The following is a 15,586-nucleotide window of genomic DNA, read 5'->3' as shown; positions in this document are numbered from 1 at the left end:
AACAATCAAACTTGTGATATACAAGGTTCTGGATCTATCAGTTTTAAAATGCATGATGGAATGGTCAGAACTCTAAGTGAAATTAGATATGTTCCTAATCTAGCCAGGAATCTAATTTCACTAAGTGTTCTAGATGACCAAGGCATTGTTAGCAAAATTGAATCTGGCCAAATGAAAATAAGTAAAGGGGCTTTAACTATCATGAAAGGACACAAAGATGGAGGCTTATATTACTTAAAAGGACAACCAGTTGTACCTTGTAATTATACTGCTCACAGCAACAGTGATGACTCAAATGCAATGCTATGGCACAAGAGGCTAGGACACATAAGTGAGAAAGGACTGCAACTAATGAGTGAACAGAACCTACTAGGTAAAGACAAGGTATGCAAACTTGATTTTTGTGAGTGTTGTGTACTTGGAAAACATCATAGACTGAAATTTTCCACTGGCACACACAACACTAAGAAAATACTAGAGTATGTTCACTCTGATCTGTGGGGACCAGAGAAAACAAGTACTCATGGTGGCTGTGTCTATTTTTTATCTATTGTTGATGATTTTTCAAGGAAAGTCTGGATTTTTCTGTTAAAACATAAAAATGAGGCTTTTTCTAAGTTTACACAGTGGAAAACACTTGTGGAAAATTTAACAAATGAAAAATTAAAAACTCTAAGGACTGACAATGGATTAGAATTTTGTAATGAAGAGTTTAACAATTATTGTAAAGAAAATGGCATACAGAGACACAGAACAGTTAGAATTACACCCCAACAGAATGGAGTTGCAGAGAGAATGAACAGAACCATTCTCAACAAAGTGAGATGCTTATCGTTGCAATGCGGACTATCACAAGGTTTCGGGAGAAGCGGCTTTAACGGTTGTGTACTTAATTAACGAGGAGTCCATCCAAAGGTAAATGGATTCAAAACTCCAGAGGAAAAATGGTCTGGTAAACCTCCTAACTTATCTAATCTCAGAGTATTTGGTTGTGCAGCATATGCACACCAAAGTGTTGGGAAATTAGAACCTAGGGCTATGAAATGTGTTTTTCTGGGATATCCAGAAGGAGTTAAGGGATATAGACTTTGGGTTTGGGAACAAAAGGGTTTTAAAACTATCAATAGCAGGGATGTAATATTTAAGGAAGACATTTTTCCATGTTTGCCTATTTCTTCTAACCCTAGTGCAGGTACAAAAGACACTGAAAATGCAGGTAACACTGCAAATGAAGGATCTGGATCTATTCAGGTGGAACAAACAGTGAACACACCTGAACAGAACCAGGGAGATCGAGTTCGAGTGGAACACAGGGACCGTGTTCAGGTGGAACCTGATGATGATAATACTGGCCTTATTGATGAAGGGACTCAAGAAGACTTGGGGGATTACCAATTGGTCAGGGACATGAGCAGAAGGGTACCAAAACCTAATCCTAAGTATAGCTTTAATATTTGGGATGAAGACATTGCATATGCCTTTATGAGTGAATTGGAAATGGTCAATAATGAACCTCAATCATATGAAGAGGCCATTAAAGGACCAAATTCCAGGAAATGGAAAGGTGCAATGGATGAAGAGATGGAATCTCTTAAGAAAAACAAAACCTGGATTGTGGTACCTAAACCTAAAGATAAGAGCATAGTGGACTGTAAATGGCTATTCAAGGAGAAAGAAGGCAGAACTAAGAATGAACCTATAAGATATAAGGCCAGGTTAGTGGCCAAAGGGTTTACACAGAAAGAGGGTATAGATTTTAATGAAGTATTTGCACCAGTTGCAAAATACAAGACTATAAGGATAATGCTAAGTCTAGCTACTCAATTCAACCTTGAAATTGACCAAATGGATGTTACTACTGCTTTCCTACATGGTGAACTAGAGGAGGAGATCTACATGAGACAACCTAAAGGATACATTGAAAAAGGGAAGGAAAACTATGTATGCAAGCTAGTTAAGTCACTGTATGGGTTAAAACAGTCTCCTAGGCAATGGAATAAAAGGTTTGATGGATTTATGCTAAAACTGGGGTTTTCTAGGAGTTACTATGATCACTGTTTGTACTATAAAGGTACTGATATTAATAAAGTCATATATCTACTTCTGTATGTAGATGATATGCTTATAATCAGTAAGGAAAGGGCAAGAGTAAACACAATGAAGGGCCTACTCAAGACTGAGTTTGAAATGAAAGACCTAGGGGAAGCTACTAAGATTTTGGGAATCTCTATTAAGAGAAACAGAGCAGAAGGGACACTTATCCTAAATCAGGAAGACTACATACACAAGATAATTGAGAAATTCTCAATGAAGGGATCTAAAATTGCCAGCCAACCTATAACTACACAGTTTACATTATCTAAGAAGCAATGCCCTGAGAGCAAAGCTGAGAAGGAGGAAATGAGTAAAATTCCCTATGCAAATGCTATTGGATCTGTTATGTACCTAATGGTAAGCACTAGACCTGACCTTGCTTATGCTATTAGTGTACTTAGCAGATTCATGACAAATCCTGGTAAGACACACTGGCTTGCTATGGTTACTAAGGTACCTAATTGGGACAACTAAACTAGGACTCAAGTACAAAAAGCAACAAGGAAGCACAGCAATAGAATGCTTCAGTGATGCAGACTATGCTGGGGACAGGGACAGCAGGAAATCTACATCAGCCTACATACTACTACTAGGGGGAATTGTGTAAGTTGGAAAGTCCAATTACAACCTGTTGTGGCATTATCCACAACTGAATCAGAATACATTGCAACTACAGAGGCTATTAAAGAAAGCATATGGGTTAAAGGAGTCCTAGAAGAGCTAAGATTACTAGACTCTAAACCAGTAATTTACTCTGATAGCCAGAGTTGTGTACACCTATGCAGAAACCCTATGTTCCATGACAGAACCAAGCACATAGAAATAAAGTACCACTTCATCAGAGATAAAGTGACACAGGGACACATAAATATTGACAAAGTACCTACAGAAGAGAACCCTGCAGACATGGGGACTAAAGTGATCACCCTATCTAAGTTTAAACATTGTTTAAACTTAATAGGGTTGGATCAAGGATAATGTGATCCTTTGGATCACAGAGCTATGACCCTCAGATTTGACTCGACCACTACTATATCAGTTCAGTGAAGGTTTAGGTGGAAATTGTTAGATTAAACCTCCACTTACACTGATATTAAGACCAAATACAACTTGACACAAAGGACAGAAAAGGAAATACATGCAAAATCCCTAAGTTGACCTTCGGTCTCTAATAACCCTAACAGAAATTAGTTAGACTGGATTTGGTTAAAAATCCACTCCTAACTACTTCCTGTAACTACCTAACTAATACATTCAGAAGCAAAATAAAAACCCTAGATCTATATATACCTCAAGCAACAACCAGATCTGGGTGGTTGAGTGAGTTCTTCAAGATCCAGAGCAAGAAGACTTGAAGAAGGGAGAATCCAAGCTCACACATGCACAGAAACACACAGAGAGTTAGATCTAGAGAGAGAGAGGGATTAAACACTAAATACATGTATTAAAAAGAAGATTACCAGTCTGAAATTGTTACCTGTGATTTGGAATCTTCATTGTTGTATGTTTGAAACATCTTGATAGTGGAATCGAGCTCTCAAATTTGAGGAGCAGCTCAAACGGAGACGTAGCCAACTCGTTGGTGAACTTCGGGAAAAAAATTGGTGTTTTCTAACCCTAAAGCTTTACTGTTTTGTGTGTGTGTATATGTGTAAAGATCAGATCATTGTAGATCTGATCTTTTTGCTGGGTTTGTGTTTGGGATTTCTGGGTTTCTAGGGTTTGGCTTCGAGTTTCTCAGAGAGAAACTCTCTGCTATGGTTTCTGAGAGAAGACTGAGAAAGAGAGAAAGTGACTGAGAAGATTCTCGAGTCTTTGGTTTTGTTCAAACACAAAACGAAGCCGTTTTGAGTGTTCAGACTTTGAAAAGTCTTTGAACAGTGAAAGGTCGAAATTGACCTTAATTACTGATCTGTTTGTTTTGTTGGTGTAGGGACAAGATAGTAAATTTCTATCTTAAATTTCCTACACTCACTGTAGATGATGACATTGGCAGCTGTTATGGTTCTGGTACCATATCAGAAGGAATGGGTAAAATAATGTTGTATTTCTTGAATATTCGGACTGGTACAGTAGTTAAATAGTAAAAGAGAAGGTATACGTACTTGTCCAATACATATAGCAAAAGAGAGAAAAGCCAAAAATTGAATACAAAAAATACATATTACATCAGTTAATTAATTATGATTTAACACATATCAACTTGAAGATATATAGTGTATTATTCTTTTAACAACTATATGTTTTATAATTATATAACAATAATAATTAGACTGTTAATTATCAAAATGGTAAGTAAGACAATGCCTAGCACCCTCCTCAGTGTATAATGGTGTAATATTAAATATTGAGTCCCATGTAAATGAAAAAATAATTTTTAGAAAATATTGCTAACAAATGTTAAGATATTTAATTCCTTATAAAAAGTGCTAGCTGCAGATTTGGCCAATAGCAATACTTCAAATATATATATGAGCAACTAGTTCAGTACTATTTGAGCTATCTAATTATAACTGGGATAGTACATATATATAATAACAATCATCAACTACCAATTATATATATCGTACATAGAAAAATTAACAAACATTATTCGTTGGCTTGAATTAATATTATTCATAAACTTGCGATCGAAGAATTATTTTAAGTTGTGGTTGTAGACAAGGTAGCAGTAACGGTAGTTGTTTCTGTGACTGTAACTACTGTAGCTGATGTTGTAGAAGTAGCTGCTGCCATAGCTTTCGCATAATTGATTCTTCTCAGTTTCTTTTCATCTGAAAGACTTTTTGCAAACCTGCCATGCATGCATGCAAAACTATCAAATTAGTTACTACTATGGGACATCAGTTTTATCAAATATGTACATGTGTTTAGATTTCCACAAAACTAAAACCAGCTTACAAGCATCAGGGTTAGTCCCAAGTTTTGTTGGATCGTAGAAAAAATAATTTTTTTAAGCCCTAACAAGAATCTGACTGTTTTCTTCTAAGAGAGATGATTTAGACATTAGTTCTCAACTAAAGGTTGAGAATCTAGCACTCGGTTCATATATACTTAATGATAATATGTATATTATTTTAATATAATTAATTTGCAATAATAATTAGTAGTAATTAAAGGTACGTACAATTTGAGTGATTCGTCATTGGTTCCACCATTTTCAATAGGTTGACGAAGGCCAGTAGCTAAGCTCTTGCATGAGACTGGTTTCTGTAGCAAGGCCTTACCCTTATTCTCAAGATCTTTCAAGTTCTTTGGTGTTGCTATGTCCACTGAATTCATATCCCCTTTCAAAGTCTCATCCTACATATACATATATATTATATGTCAATTATAATAAATAATCATATATATGTAGTCATTAATTAATTATACATTGTTAATTTGTTATATATAGTAGCTAACTAACGCTTATTTAGTTACGGTGTCAGTTTCAATATTTGTCATTATATAGAGTGTTAATATTATTGGGTATTAGTTTATTAAATTAATATACATTTGAGAAATTTAATAATATATTATAATAGTATGACATGTGAAACATTAATTATATATTGGTCACTCTGTAGTATTTGAAGTCCTTTTTAGTTTTTATATGTGTTAATTAAAATTGTACATTAACTTGTTAATAAAGCATTATGGTGCTTAATTAATACAAAAACCGGCCTCCATATTATTTAAATATATTGTATTTTATTTTATTTCTTTTCTATATTATTTTTCACATTCTTATTTTTTAAAATAATCTAAAAATATAATAGTTTTAGTATACCAATAGTGTCAAGCGCCAGACTATTAATTAACGGTATTTTATAAAAATTATTATATTATATTTTTATAAAATCTGATTTATTTATTTATACTAATAATAATATAAATTTTTTTAAAAATAGCTAAACCTTACTTAGAGTACTCCCAATAGATGAGCTAAAATAGCTCAATTTTTAAATTATAGAGAAAAACTTACAAAATTGAGCTTCCAACAAGTGAGGTAAACTTTAGTTATTTTACATATTTTTTAGCTCAATGAATAGTGCTCAACTAAATGTAGAGACAACTATTCATTGAGCAAAATATATTTTAATTTTATTTTCTTTAACTTTTCTATAATATTGTGTGTAATATTATATGAATTATTAATATAAAATGAATAAAATATATATTAAAAATATTTAAATGATATAGAGAAAAAATAAAGAAGTTAGTGTATGATATAATGTAAAAGATTGAGGTAAAATAAATAAAGTAGAATTTTAGTGATGTATTTTAAAGAATAAAGTAGAGAAACTATTAAGATGTGCTATTATATCTTTCAGCACTACTTATATTTTTGAGCACTTCTCTATTAATATGTAGCCATTTTTCTATAATGATATTTTAAGTAGCTGATGTAATATTAAACTACATAATTGACTTTGAGTTAAATAACTATATATACATATATCATCGATACTAAAACTTTTCTTGAAACTTGTACACTAGCTAGATCCATAAAACTTGCAGGCAATATACATATAATTATTATTTATTAACAGCCATGCCATGCTAGCATTTATTAATTGTTACCTCAATACGAAGGAAATGATCTCGAGAACCAGCAAAGGCTTGAAAAACGACAGCAGTATGATAATCAACCATGTCACCGCTAGCTTCCATGAAAAAGTCAACAATGGGAGCAGTTCCATTGAAATATATCCAAGAGAGTGGGCCCCACTCAGCAACCGATTTGGCATTGTACTTCTTCTCTGTCTTATTATTCCCAGTCCCTACTGATAGAACCAGGAACCTGAAATCCCTCACATTAATCTTGTTGAAGTCCGGGTTGTTCTTCATTATCTCTTGCGTTATTTCACTAATAGCTACCAAAGTCTGTTCACATCATTACTTAATTAATTAATAATCATTTTTAGATAATATAAATTAATATTATTATTTTCTTACAGGGTTATTTGCGGCCAGACCACCATCCACCAGATTGAATTCTCTAGGTTTTCCATTTTCATCGTTGTTAGTGAAATAATAGGCTGGTAGATAAGTTGGAGCAGCCGATGTTCCTATGCAAATGTCTGAAAGATGAGCATCCAATCCTTTGTCGCTACGTGCCTGTAATTATATATGAATATATTAATAATGATCAATTGATATAAATAATAAATATTTATATAATATATATAATATATAGTACCTACCGAATAAGTGGAAAAAATAATAGGCTCGAGTTTCTTGATGTCAAAAGCTGGAACAACCAAGTTTGTCAAGGTATCATTCAACCTCTTTTGGCCTAATAATTCCTTTAAGAGTTTGTGAAGGTACACCCCATCGTATTTAGGGGACAGCAGATCCATCATTAAATTTACAGCCGAACGGAAATAACTTCTGCAATAATTAATTAACATAGATCCAATAATTAATTATAATTAATGAAACATAACATACAACATATTATTAACATGAATAATATATATAAAGGCGCGTACGTACGTTGATTGTGGGAAGATTTTGGGGGAATGGTGATGGTAAAATTCAATAATGTCTTTTGCAGCATATAAGGGTCGTCTATTCTCATTTGGTGCCGTTAACATTGTAGCTATAAGACCACCTGTACTTGCTCCAGTGATTACATCAAAGTAATCTGCTAGTCTTGCATCTTTACCATCTAGCTCCTATACACATATATTAACATATATATAAAATAGAACGAATAGTACTACTCTTATATTTATAATTAAAATGATATGTATATATTTACCTGAAGATGAGATTCAAGATTGGCAAGGATAACAGCTGGAATCATTCCTCTAATACCACCTCCATCTATGCTAAGAATTGTTATGAGACTTCCATATCTTGGCCGCAAAATCTTTGGTGTTATTATTTCTTCTAATTCAGCCATATATATGTAACTGGGAATAATATTTATATAATATATATGACTTATATATTGTTCTTGGGAGTTTTCTTTTTGGTTTGGAAATAAAGAGGAAATGATAACTCTATTTATAGATGTTTAGCATGTACGCGCGTACGAACTGATTTATTTACACCCCATTTTTAGTTCTTTATTTTTTAACTCACAACTTGTTAATATATATAATACCACGAGTACTTAATTAATTTCAAAAGGGAATAAATAAATGCGATTTCCATGATTCAATCTTATCCTATATTAATATTAATTATTTTCACATTTTTGCCCAACATTAATAATGTATGTATAGTTGTTAAATATTAATACTATATTTATAACAGCCATATTTGTTGCATGCATCATTATTATAATATTATTTCGTGATCAGTTCTACCTACATATATATAGGATATCAATGAATATCATTTTCATATTTGAGCAAACCTATAATATTGAATAGTGGCCGGTTAATTATATATATTCATCTAATATATTTACAACATATATTTTAGCACATGCTTATATATCTTATATTAATACATCTTCCCGTATATATGAAAAATATCAATAAAATATTTAATATATGATATATATTAATTGTTTAATTTTACCTCTCTAATAAATTAAGTTTTCCCTCTATAGATAACATACTATATATACTTGATAATTTAATAATATTATTTTCAAAATATTATATAATAAACTATTGTATATAAATAAAATTAATTCATATATCATGATAAACTAGTGACAATTGACAAATGTATATGAGAAAGAGGATGCATTTAGCATATATATATTATATATATATATATATCGTATTATATAAATATTTAAAAAGAATAATTTGCTTTTATAAATTTCATAACTGCCTTCGAAGCGATTAAAAAGATTTGATTCAATTTGAGTTGTAGATATGATAAGAAAAAAGATTTGAGTATGAAGAAATTTATCGAGTTTCATGAACTATAGATCCCCAATCTCGATCTTCCTAGCTATATGGTATTAACTTTTTTTCTTTAGAAAATAAACATGTGATATTATTGCTTCAACAAACTGAATTAGATTATAGCGTTATTAACAAGACAATATCAATATGGGATTGATAACAAAAGCCCCTAGATGGCTCACATGTGGATATGATTAAATAATATCAATAAAAGATTAGCAAAGATATTCAAGATCAAAATCAATTATAACATATATATTTTGGGAAATTATCCTATATATATAATTATTTTCTAACTTTTTTTTTATTAAATTTACGGTTTGGATTGTTCCGGTAGTTAATTTATTCGGTGATTTTTTTGTGGGTTGTTATACGAATTTCAGTTGTGATTTAAGTTGCTTTGTTAATTACTGTAAAAATGTTAAAAAAAAAAAAAATTCTTTTGAAGTGTAAAAATAAAAAAGCTTTATATTTATATATATTATATAGATATTTCAAATGAAAATGGGTTGAACTTGACGATGAAAAAAATTAATAATTGTGAGGACGTACCTCATCTAATTTTATCAAAGTTATTACTTAGATAGCTAGCAAACTGTAATTTTGTTAAGTGATTAATTAGTAATTAGAGACTGTTATTAACTAGTTAATATAACATATTCATCAAAAAAAAAAAAACTAGTTAGTGACAAATTGTTTGTCATTACTGTGTTATCAAAGTTGGCCAATATATACAAACTCCACCGGAAGCTGACTGGAAGGTAGTAAAGTGGATTATCTTTTTGTGATTGCTCTTGCACTTTATCAAATCGTTTGCATTTACATTTATCTTCTACTCTCTCCATATATACGTGTTTCTGTGATGTTGACTAGGTTGGTGACCCCACCGATGATTCTCCATCTCATTACCTTGGGCTATTGTGTTTTCTCACTTAATTTCCCAAAAGTCTAACACACTACAAAAAATTTTACTTTTAGTCACAATAAAATTTGTGACTAAAAGTGAAAAAAAATTATGACTAATTATAAATTATTATTTTTATGTTGGGACTAAAATGTCCGTGGTTAAAGGTATTAGTCACAAAAATTACAATTTGTTGTGACTAAATGTATTTTTAGTCACAATACTTATTCTGACTAAAACTAAATTAGTGACAACTTGTAACTAAATACTATGTTTTAGTTACAAGTAACATTTTTTTGTGATTAAAAATTACATTTAGTCACCAAAAAAATATATTGTGACTAAAAAATTTTCACTAAAAGTAGCAGTTTTTTGTAGTGACAATACCATGTGTCTCACACATGAACTTAACTTATGAGTCTTGCCTTTCTTAATTAGTACAGAGATTAGTTGGCACTACAAAAAAATAACTATTTTTATTGATAATTTTTTAGTCATCATAAATTTTTTGTGACTAAATGTGACTTTTAGTCACAACAAAAAGTTATTTGTGAGTAAAACCTATTATTTAGATATAAGTTATTACTAATTTAGTTTTAATCATAACAAGTATTGCAACTAAAAAAATTTTCTTCTGTGTGTGCAATTCTCCACATTAAATACTCAAAGAAAACGTAATGTCTTGGACTTACATTTTCTTCAAAAAAATAAAAAAGAAAAAATCTAGCATTTTGACAAAGACAGTTGCTCAAGCTTGGTTTTTATTTCTTTGTTCCAAAATTTGAGTAGAAGAATTATAATCTCTATTTTCTGGGGATGCAAGGATATAGTATAGTTAGTATTCTATTTCTAGTTTGTTAATTACATAGTTATTCATAAAATTTTGTTGTGATCCTCCATGAAAAATAAATTAATAATAACCCGTGACAACATAGCAATTGAAACAATATAACATGTCCAAGATTTATTATAATAAGAAGGATAAGAAACATTATTACAATATAACATGTCCAACAATTACACCAAATACAAGCACAGTTCCAAAGAGCTCCCCTTGATGATCTCAAGGCCTAATAAGCTAATTAGAACTTTTATTTATTATTGACTCATAGTAAGTCATGAATATATTATGAAATGATGTGTTGTCATGATTCTCATTGGACGGAGACTTATCTCCCTGCCACGTTGGCATTTGACAACCTCAGCTTCTTTTCCTTCGAGAGTTCCTCAGCAAACCTACCACAAATAATTAATTAATGATTATATAAAGAAAACAAATATTAGAATAACATTATTACAAAGCAATGTTAATCATACCAAGCCGTCTTAGCTCAGCCGGTAGAGCGCGTGGCTTTTAACCACGTGGTCGTGGGTTCGATTCCCACAGACGGCGATGTTTTATTATTGTCTAATGTGATTTTTTTTTTTTTTTGACATCAATTGTGTGATGTGATTTAAGTTATCAAAAAAAAAAAAAAGAAATTTATACGTGTATAAAATTTTGTCACAATTACAGTTAAAAGGGATTGAAATTACTCAATTTTACATGACCAAAAATAAACCATTATTTAACTCTATAAAAAAAATGTGAATCCTAATATTTTACTCATAAGAAATTCTATTCCACAAAAAAAATATTATAAATAGATACTCCATCATATATATATTTTTAGGGATAGATATTGAAAAAAACAGGTGGATTAGTGGTGAGCAAATAATATTATTATTAAGAAAAATGATAATAACCTTCTGATTCCTTCCTCGTTGGTACCAGCATTTGGAACAGGTTCACGGGTTCCGGTTCTCAAATTGAGACGTGAAACTGGCTTTTTCAGTAATTTCTTACCAAGTTCCTCCAGATTACGTAAATTTTCTGGGGTAGCCTTATCCACCGAAGCTAAATCTCCATGAAGTGTGTCATCCTATATACAATTAATCAATTATAATCATATCATATATCATAAAATAGAATGACCATAATTAATAATGATATGTATATACCTCGATGCGGAGGACCTCATCTTGAGAACGAAAGGCTTCGAAAACAAGAGTGTTATGGTAATCAACCATGTCAGAGCTGGCCTCCATGAAAACATCAGTGATGGGAGTAGAGCCCTGGTGTGCTATCCACGACAGAGGTCCCCACTTGGCACATGATTTAGCATCGTACTTCTTCTCACCTCTGTTCGAACCAGTCCCTACCGATACAAGCAGAAATCGAAAATTTTCTGATGCGAATGTCGTGTAGTTGGGATCTTTCTTAAGGATAATTTTAGTCACTTCACTAATCGCAACCAGAGACTGCATGCAATATATGTTTCATTTCATTAATATATCAAATAAATTGTTGATTATAAAAATTATTAATTAATTTAATTAATTGAATTAATTATTACGGGGTTATTAGCGCAGACGCCACCGTCAATGAGATCAAATCGTTCAGATTTTCCATTTTCATCGGTGTTTGTGAAATGATGAGCAGGAAGGTAAGTTGGGGCTGCAGATGTGCCTATGCAAATGTCTGAAAGATGTGCATCCATCACTTTATGATCATCCACCGTCTGTATATATATGGTAGACATTTTTAATAATTAATTTTACAAAATATTAATTATATTAAATATATATAATTTATATATACATAGGGACGGACCCACATATAGGGTTAGCGTCCACCCTATCTAAAAAATAAAAATGTTAAATGTAAAAGTAAGTGTTGTAAAAATTATCAATTCCACTTTTTATTTTATTAAATAACAAATCCAATCATGAATTTTCAAAAATTATATAATTTTAACTCTATTTGATTTACATTCTATAAAGTTTTTAAAATTGAAAAAAATCCTTCAAAGAATGTTTGGATAAAATATAAAAAGTCCTTTTAAAAAAATAGAATTTGTGGTTTCTTCAAAAGTACATTTTAAAAGTTATTTTAAAAATTAAAATAATTTACATATTTTCTAATTTAGTTACCGAATATTTTTTTTTAATAATATCTAAATAATTTGAAAAACATTTTTCATTAAAAAAAAATTTTCATATAATAATTATCCAATATAATAATTATCCAAAGGTAAAAATAAATCAAAAAAATTTATACTTATTATTTATAGAACTAGTTAAACAGGGCCAAAATAATAATTTGAGCTCAACTTTGGTCAACTTTTTTTTTTATAACCATCACACATATTAATAAAAATTTAACCAATTTAGTAATAACACTTCTATGTTAAGTTATTATCAAAAATTAAACTTAAAATACTATATTTATTTTTGTATCATTTTAAAATATAATTATTAGAAGGTCAATTAAATAACTTTTATTAAATACAAATCTAAAATATTATCTACCCTAAGTCGGTGAATGTACATATATATAAATTATGATAAATACTATTTTAGACTCTGTGTTTTACAAAAATTACAGATTGGACCTTGTGTTTTGTTAAATGACAAAATAGACCCTGAATTTTTCAAAATAGTAAAAATAAGACCTTCAGCATAATTTTTGACAACTTTTTTTTTTAATATAATAAACTTGAAAACAATTCCTAATACAAACAGATATAGAATGGGAAATTTACAAAAATACTGAAATTTTGGTTAACTTTTACAAAAATACTGTCACACGGAAATTTTTTCAAAAATATTGTGTTTTTATAAAACACCAGTAAAACACAAGGCAGAACAACTCAAAACAACAGTAGAACACTAGTAAAACACCTGTAGAACACCAGTGAAAACTTAACACAGTATACTGCAGTATGAAACTTATAAAAAAAACACAGTAAAAAAGTAAAAAATACCGCCTGACAGTATTTTTGTAAAAAAATGGCAAAAGTTAGTATACCATGTAAATTTCCCTATAGAAAATGTAAACAATTTTGTCATAACACTTTTAGATCGGATTATAATTAAATTTTATTTTGACAAAAAATCAATTCATGGTCCTATTTGTACTATTTTAGAAAATACAGGATCCATTTTGTCATTTAACAAAACAGAGAGTCCAATTGATAACTTTTGCAAAACACAGACTCCAAAATGGTATTTGCCCTATAAATTATAATAATACCTCATAACTGGTAAAGATAGCTGGCTGAAGCTTCTTGATATCGAAAGTAGGAATGACAACATTTGTCAAAGTGTCATGCAACCTTGTTGTTCCTAGTAACTTTTTCAGCAATTGATGCAAATATTTTCCATCATATTTTGGCCCTGTCAAATCTTTCACTGTGTCCATAGCCCAACCAAGTAAAGTTCTGCAATTATTCATTATATATTAATATTATTATTAAGAAATAATTAGCAAAATGATCTCATTTTCTTAAATTATTTTGAATTTCTTTGGCCTATATAGTTTTGATAATTCTTTGTAAAATAATTTACTAAATATTATCAGTAGGCCAAAGTACAAATTATAAATAATAAATAATGTATATGTCAAATTATTAATATTTAATAAATTAAATAACAAAGACTTGAGACACAATATCTATTACTATTATAAATTTGACCTTGGCTGTGGGAAAATCTTGGGGCAGTGTTCATGGTAAAAGGGCACAATTTCTTTTGCATCATACATAGGCCTATTCTCTTTGTTTGGTGCTGTTAGCATGGCTGTGATAAGACCACCTGTGCTAGTTCCTGAAATTACATCAAAGTAATCCGCAATTCTTGCATGCTCTCCATCTATTCTCTGTACATATATACATATAATTTATATATGTATTAATTAATGTTTGTTATAGTAATGTTATAAAAGATAAAAATAAAGTAAAAAAAGCCTAAAAATAATATGTGTACCTGAAGCTCAGCTTCAAGATGAGCAAGAATAACTCCAGGGATCATTCCTCTAATACCTCCTCCATCGATACTGAGGACTGTCACATAGTTTCCAAATTTTGGGTGCAGAGTTTTTGGGGTTAAGATTTGCTGAGCCATTATTGATTATAGTTAAGCTAAGTGATACTGTGCTTGGTGGAAATAAAAGTATACACTAGCTCGATCTTCTGGTTTGATATTTAAAAACTCAAGCTTTGTTACCCTATTTATAGATGTACTAACCAAAACCCGGCCCACATGACAAAAAACAATATGCTGATGAGAAAGATCCATTTGTGTTTATACATTATTATTTGATATTGTATGGGGCCATTTCTGACCATACAAAAATGAGAAAAAAAAAAATAGAAGTTGCTAGTAGAAAAATTGATTACTGTGTATAATTACACTTCCAATACGACTTTTTCTAGCGTGTTTTACTTTAATCGCATATTTTATAGAAAAATTTTCCAGTCAAGCACACTTAATTTAAGAATTCTTACGTGATATATAGGCTACTGAAAAAAAAAATTGTATTTTGTTGTCATATCTAATACTCATCAATTTATTTAAAGCTTTTTTAATGGTGTAGTTTCATATCTATGCCCTCTAAAAATCATCATACTACAACTTTTGCAGATAATGTGGAATTGCACAACTAATCTATTTTTTCTTTATGAATCACAGGATTTTAACTGTCAGAGACTGTGTTTTGTGTCCAAAGACATTATTTTTATTCATTATTTTTTGCTCATTATTCCATCTTTTTAAGTTATTAAAACGTAGTTAAATTAAGTTCGTAGTGGGGTTTTCGGCAATAATGATCAAAGCAACAAAAGGGTAAAAGTGAATAAGTTACGCTATCTACCTTTCTTGGCCGTATTCCAAATTCGAAAAAGCAGAAAAA

The 15,586-nt window shown here is 30.3% G+C and overlaps 2 protein-coding genes and 1 non-coding gene across 3 annotated transcripts; 1 reads left to right on the top strand and 2 right to left on the bottom strand.

The window, feature by feature from the left end:
• Positions 1-4,485: 4,485 nt before the first annotated feature.
• Positions 4,486-8,122, bottom strand: LOC115712530 (patatin-like protein 1). The gene is made up of 7 exons (XM_030640820.2): positions 7,844-8,122; positions 7,576-7,757; positions 7,284-7,470; positions 7,036-7,197; positions 6,661-6,963; positions 5,222-5,397; positions 4,486-4,888 (listed from the first exon to the last, which is right to left on the bottom strand). Exons 1-7 carry the CDS (start codon positions 7,985-7,987, stop codon positions 4,738-4,740), a joined length of 1,305 nt encoding a protein of 434 aa, XP_030496680.1. The 5' UTR covers positions 7,988-8,122; the 3' UTR covers positions 4,486-4,737.
• A 2,671-nt stretch (positions 8,123-10,793) lies between these two features.
• Positions 10,794-14,887, bottom strand: LOC115715123 (patatin-like protein 1). The gene is made up of 7 exons (XM_030643935.2): positions 14,662-14,887; positions 14,373-14,554; positions 13,931-14,117; positions 12,252-12,416; positions 11,857-12,156; positions 11,602-11,777; positions 10,794-11,091 (listed from the first exon to the last, which is right to left on the bottom strand). The coding sequence occupies exons 1-7, from the start codon at positions 14,797-14,799 to the stop codon at positions 11,025-11,027; spliced, it is 1,215 nt and encodes a 404-aa protein (XP_030499795.1). The 5' UTR covers positions 14,800-14,887; the 3' UTR covers positions 10,794-11,024.
• TRNAK-UUU (transfer RNA lysine (anticodon UUU)) lies at positions 11,176-11,248 on the top strand. The gene has a single exon. It is a non-coding gene; the product is annotated as a tRNA-Lys (tRNA).
• Positions 14,888-15,586: the final 699 nt, after the last annotated feature.

The sequence above is a fragment of the Cannabis sativa genome, chromosome 4, assembly GCF_029168945.1.
Source record: "Cannabis sativa cultivar Pink pepper isolate KNU-18-1 chromosome 4, ASM2916894v1, whole genome shotgun sequence".
In the NCBI taxonomy this organism is placed as follows: Eukaryota; Viridiplantae; Streptophyta; class Magnoliopsida; order Rosales; family Cannabaceae; genus Cannabis; species Cannabis sativa.
The sequence above is the reverse complement of the archived record's forward strand: the minus strand, read 5'-3'. Positions and strand labels throughout refer to the sequence as shown.

What these genes read in the sequence shown, in the direction of transcription:
- LOC115712530 (XM_030640820.2), bottom strand. Translation starts at nt 7,987, where the DNA reads ATGGCTGAATTAGAAGAAATAATAACACCAAAGATTTTGCGGCCAAGA. An exon ending in AAAATCTTCCCACAATCAAC is followed by an intron (nt 7,471 to 7,575) that starts GTACGTACGCGC and finishes TAATTATTGCAG; the next exon opens with AAGTTATTTCCGTTCGGCTG. An exon ending in TTATTTTTTCCACTTATTCG is followed by an intron (nt 7,198 to 7,283) that starts GTAGGTACTATA and finishes ATATAATTACAG; the next exon opens with GCACGTAGCGACAAAGGATT.
- LOC115715123 (XM_030643935.2), bottom strand. Translation starts at nt 14,799, where the DNA reads ATGGCTCAGCAAATCTTAACCCCAAAAACTCTGCACCCAAAATTTGGA. An exon ending in ATCTTGAAGCTGAGCTTCAG is followed by an intron (nt 14,555 to 14,661) that starts GTACACATATTA and finishes ATATATGTACAG; the next exon opens with AGAATAGATGGAGAGCATGC. An exon ending in ATGAGGTCCTCCGCATCGAG is followed by an intron (nt 11,778 to 11,856) that starts GTATATACATAT and finishes AATTGTATATAG; the next exon opens with GATGACACACTTCATGGAGA.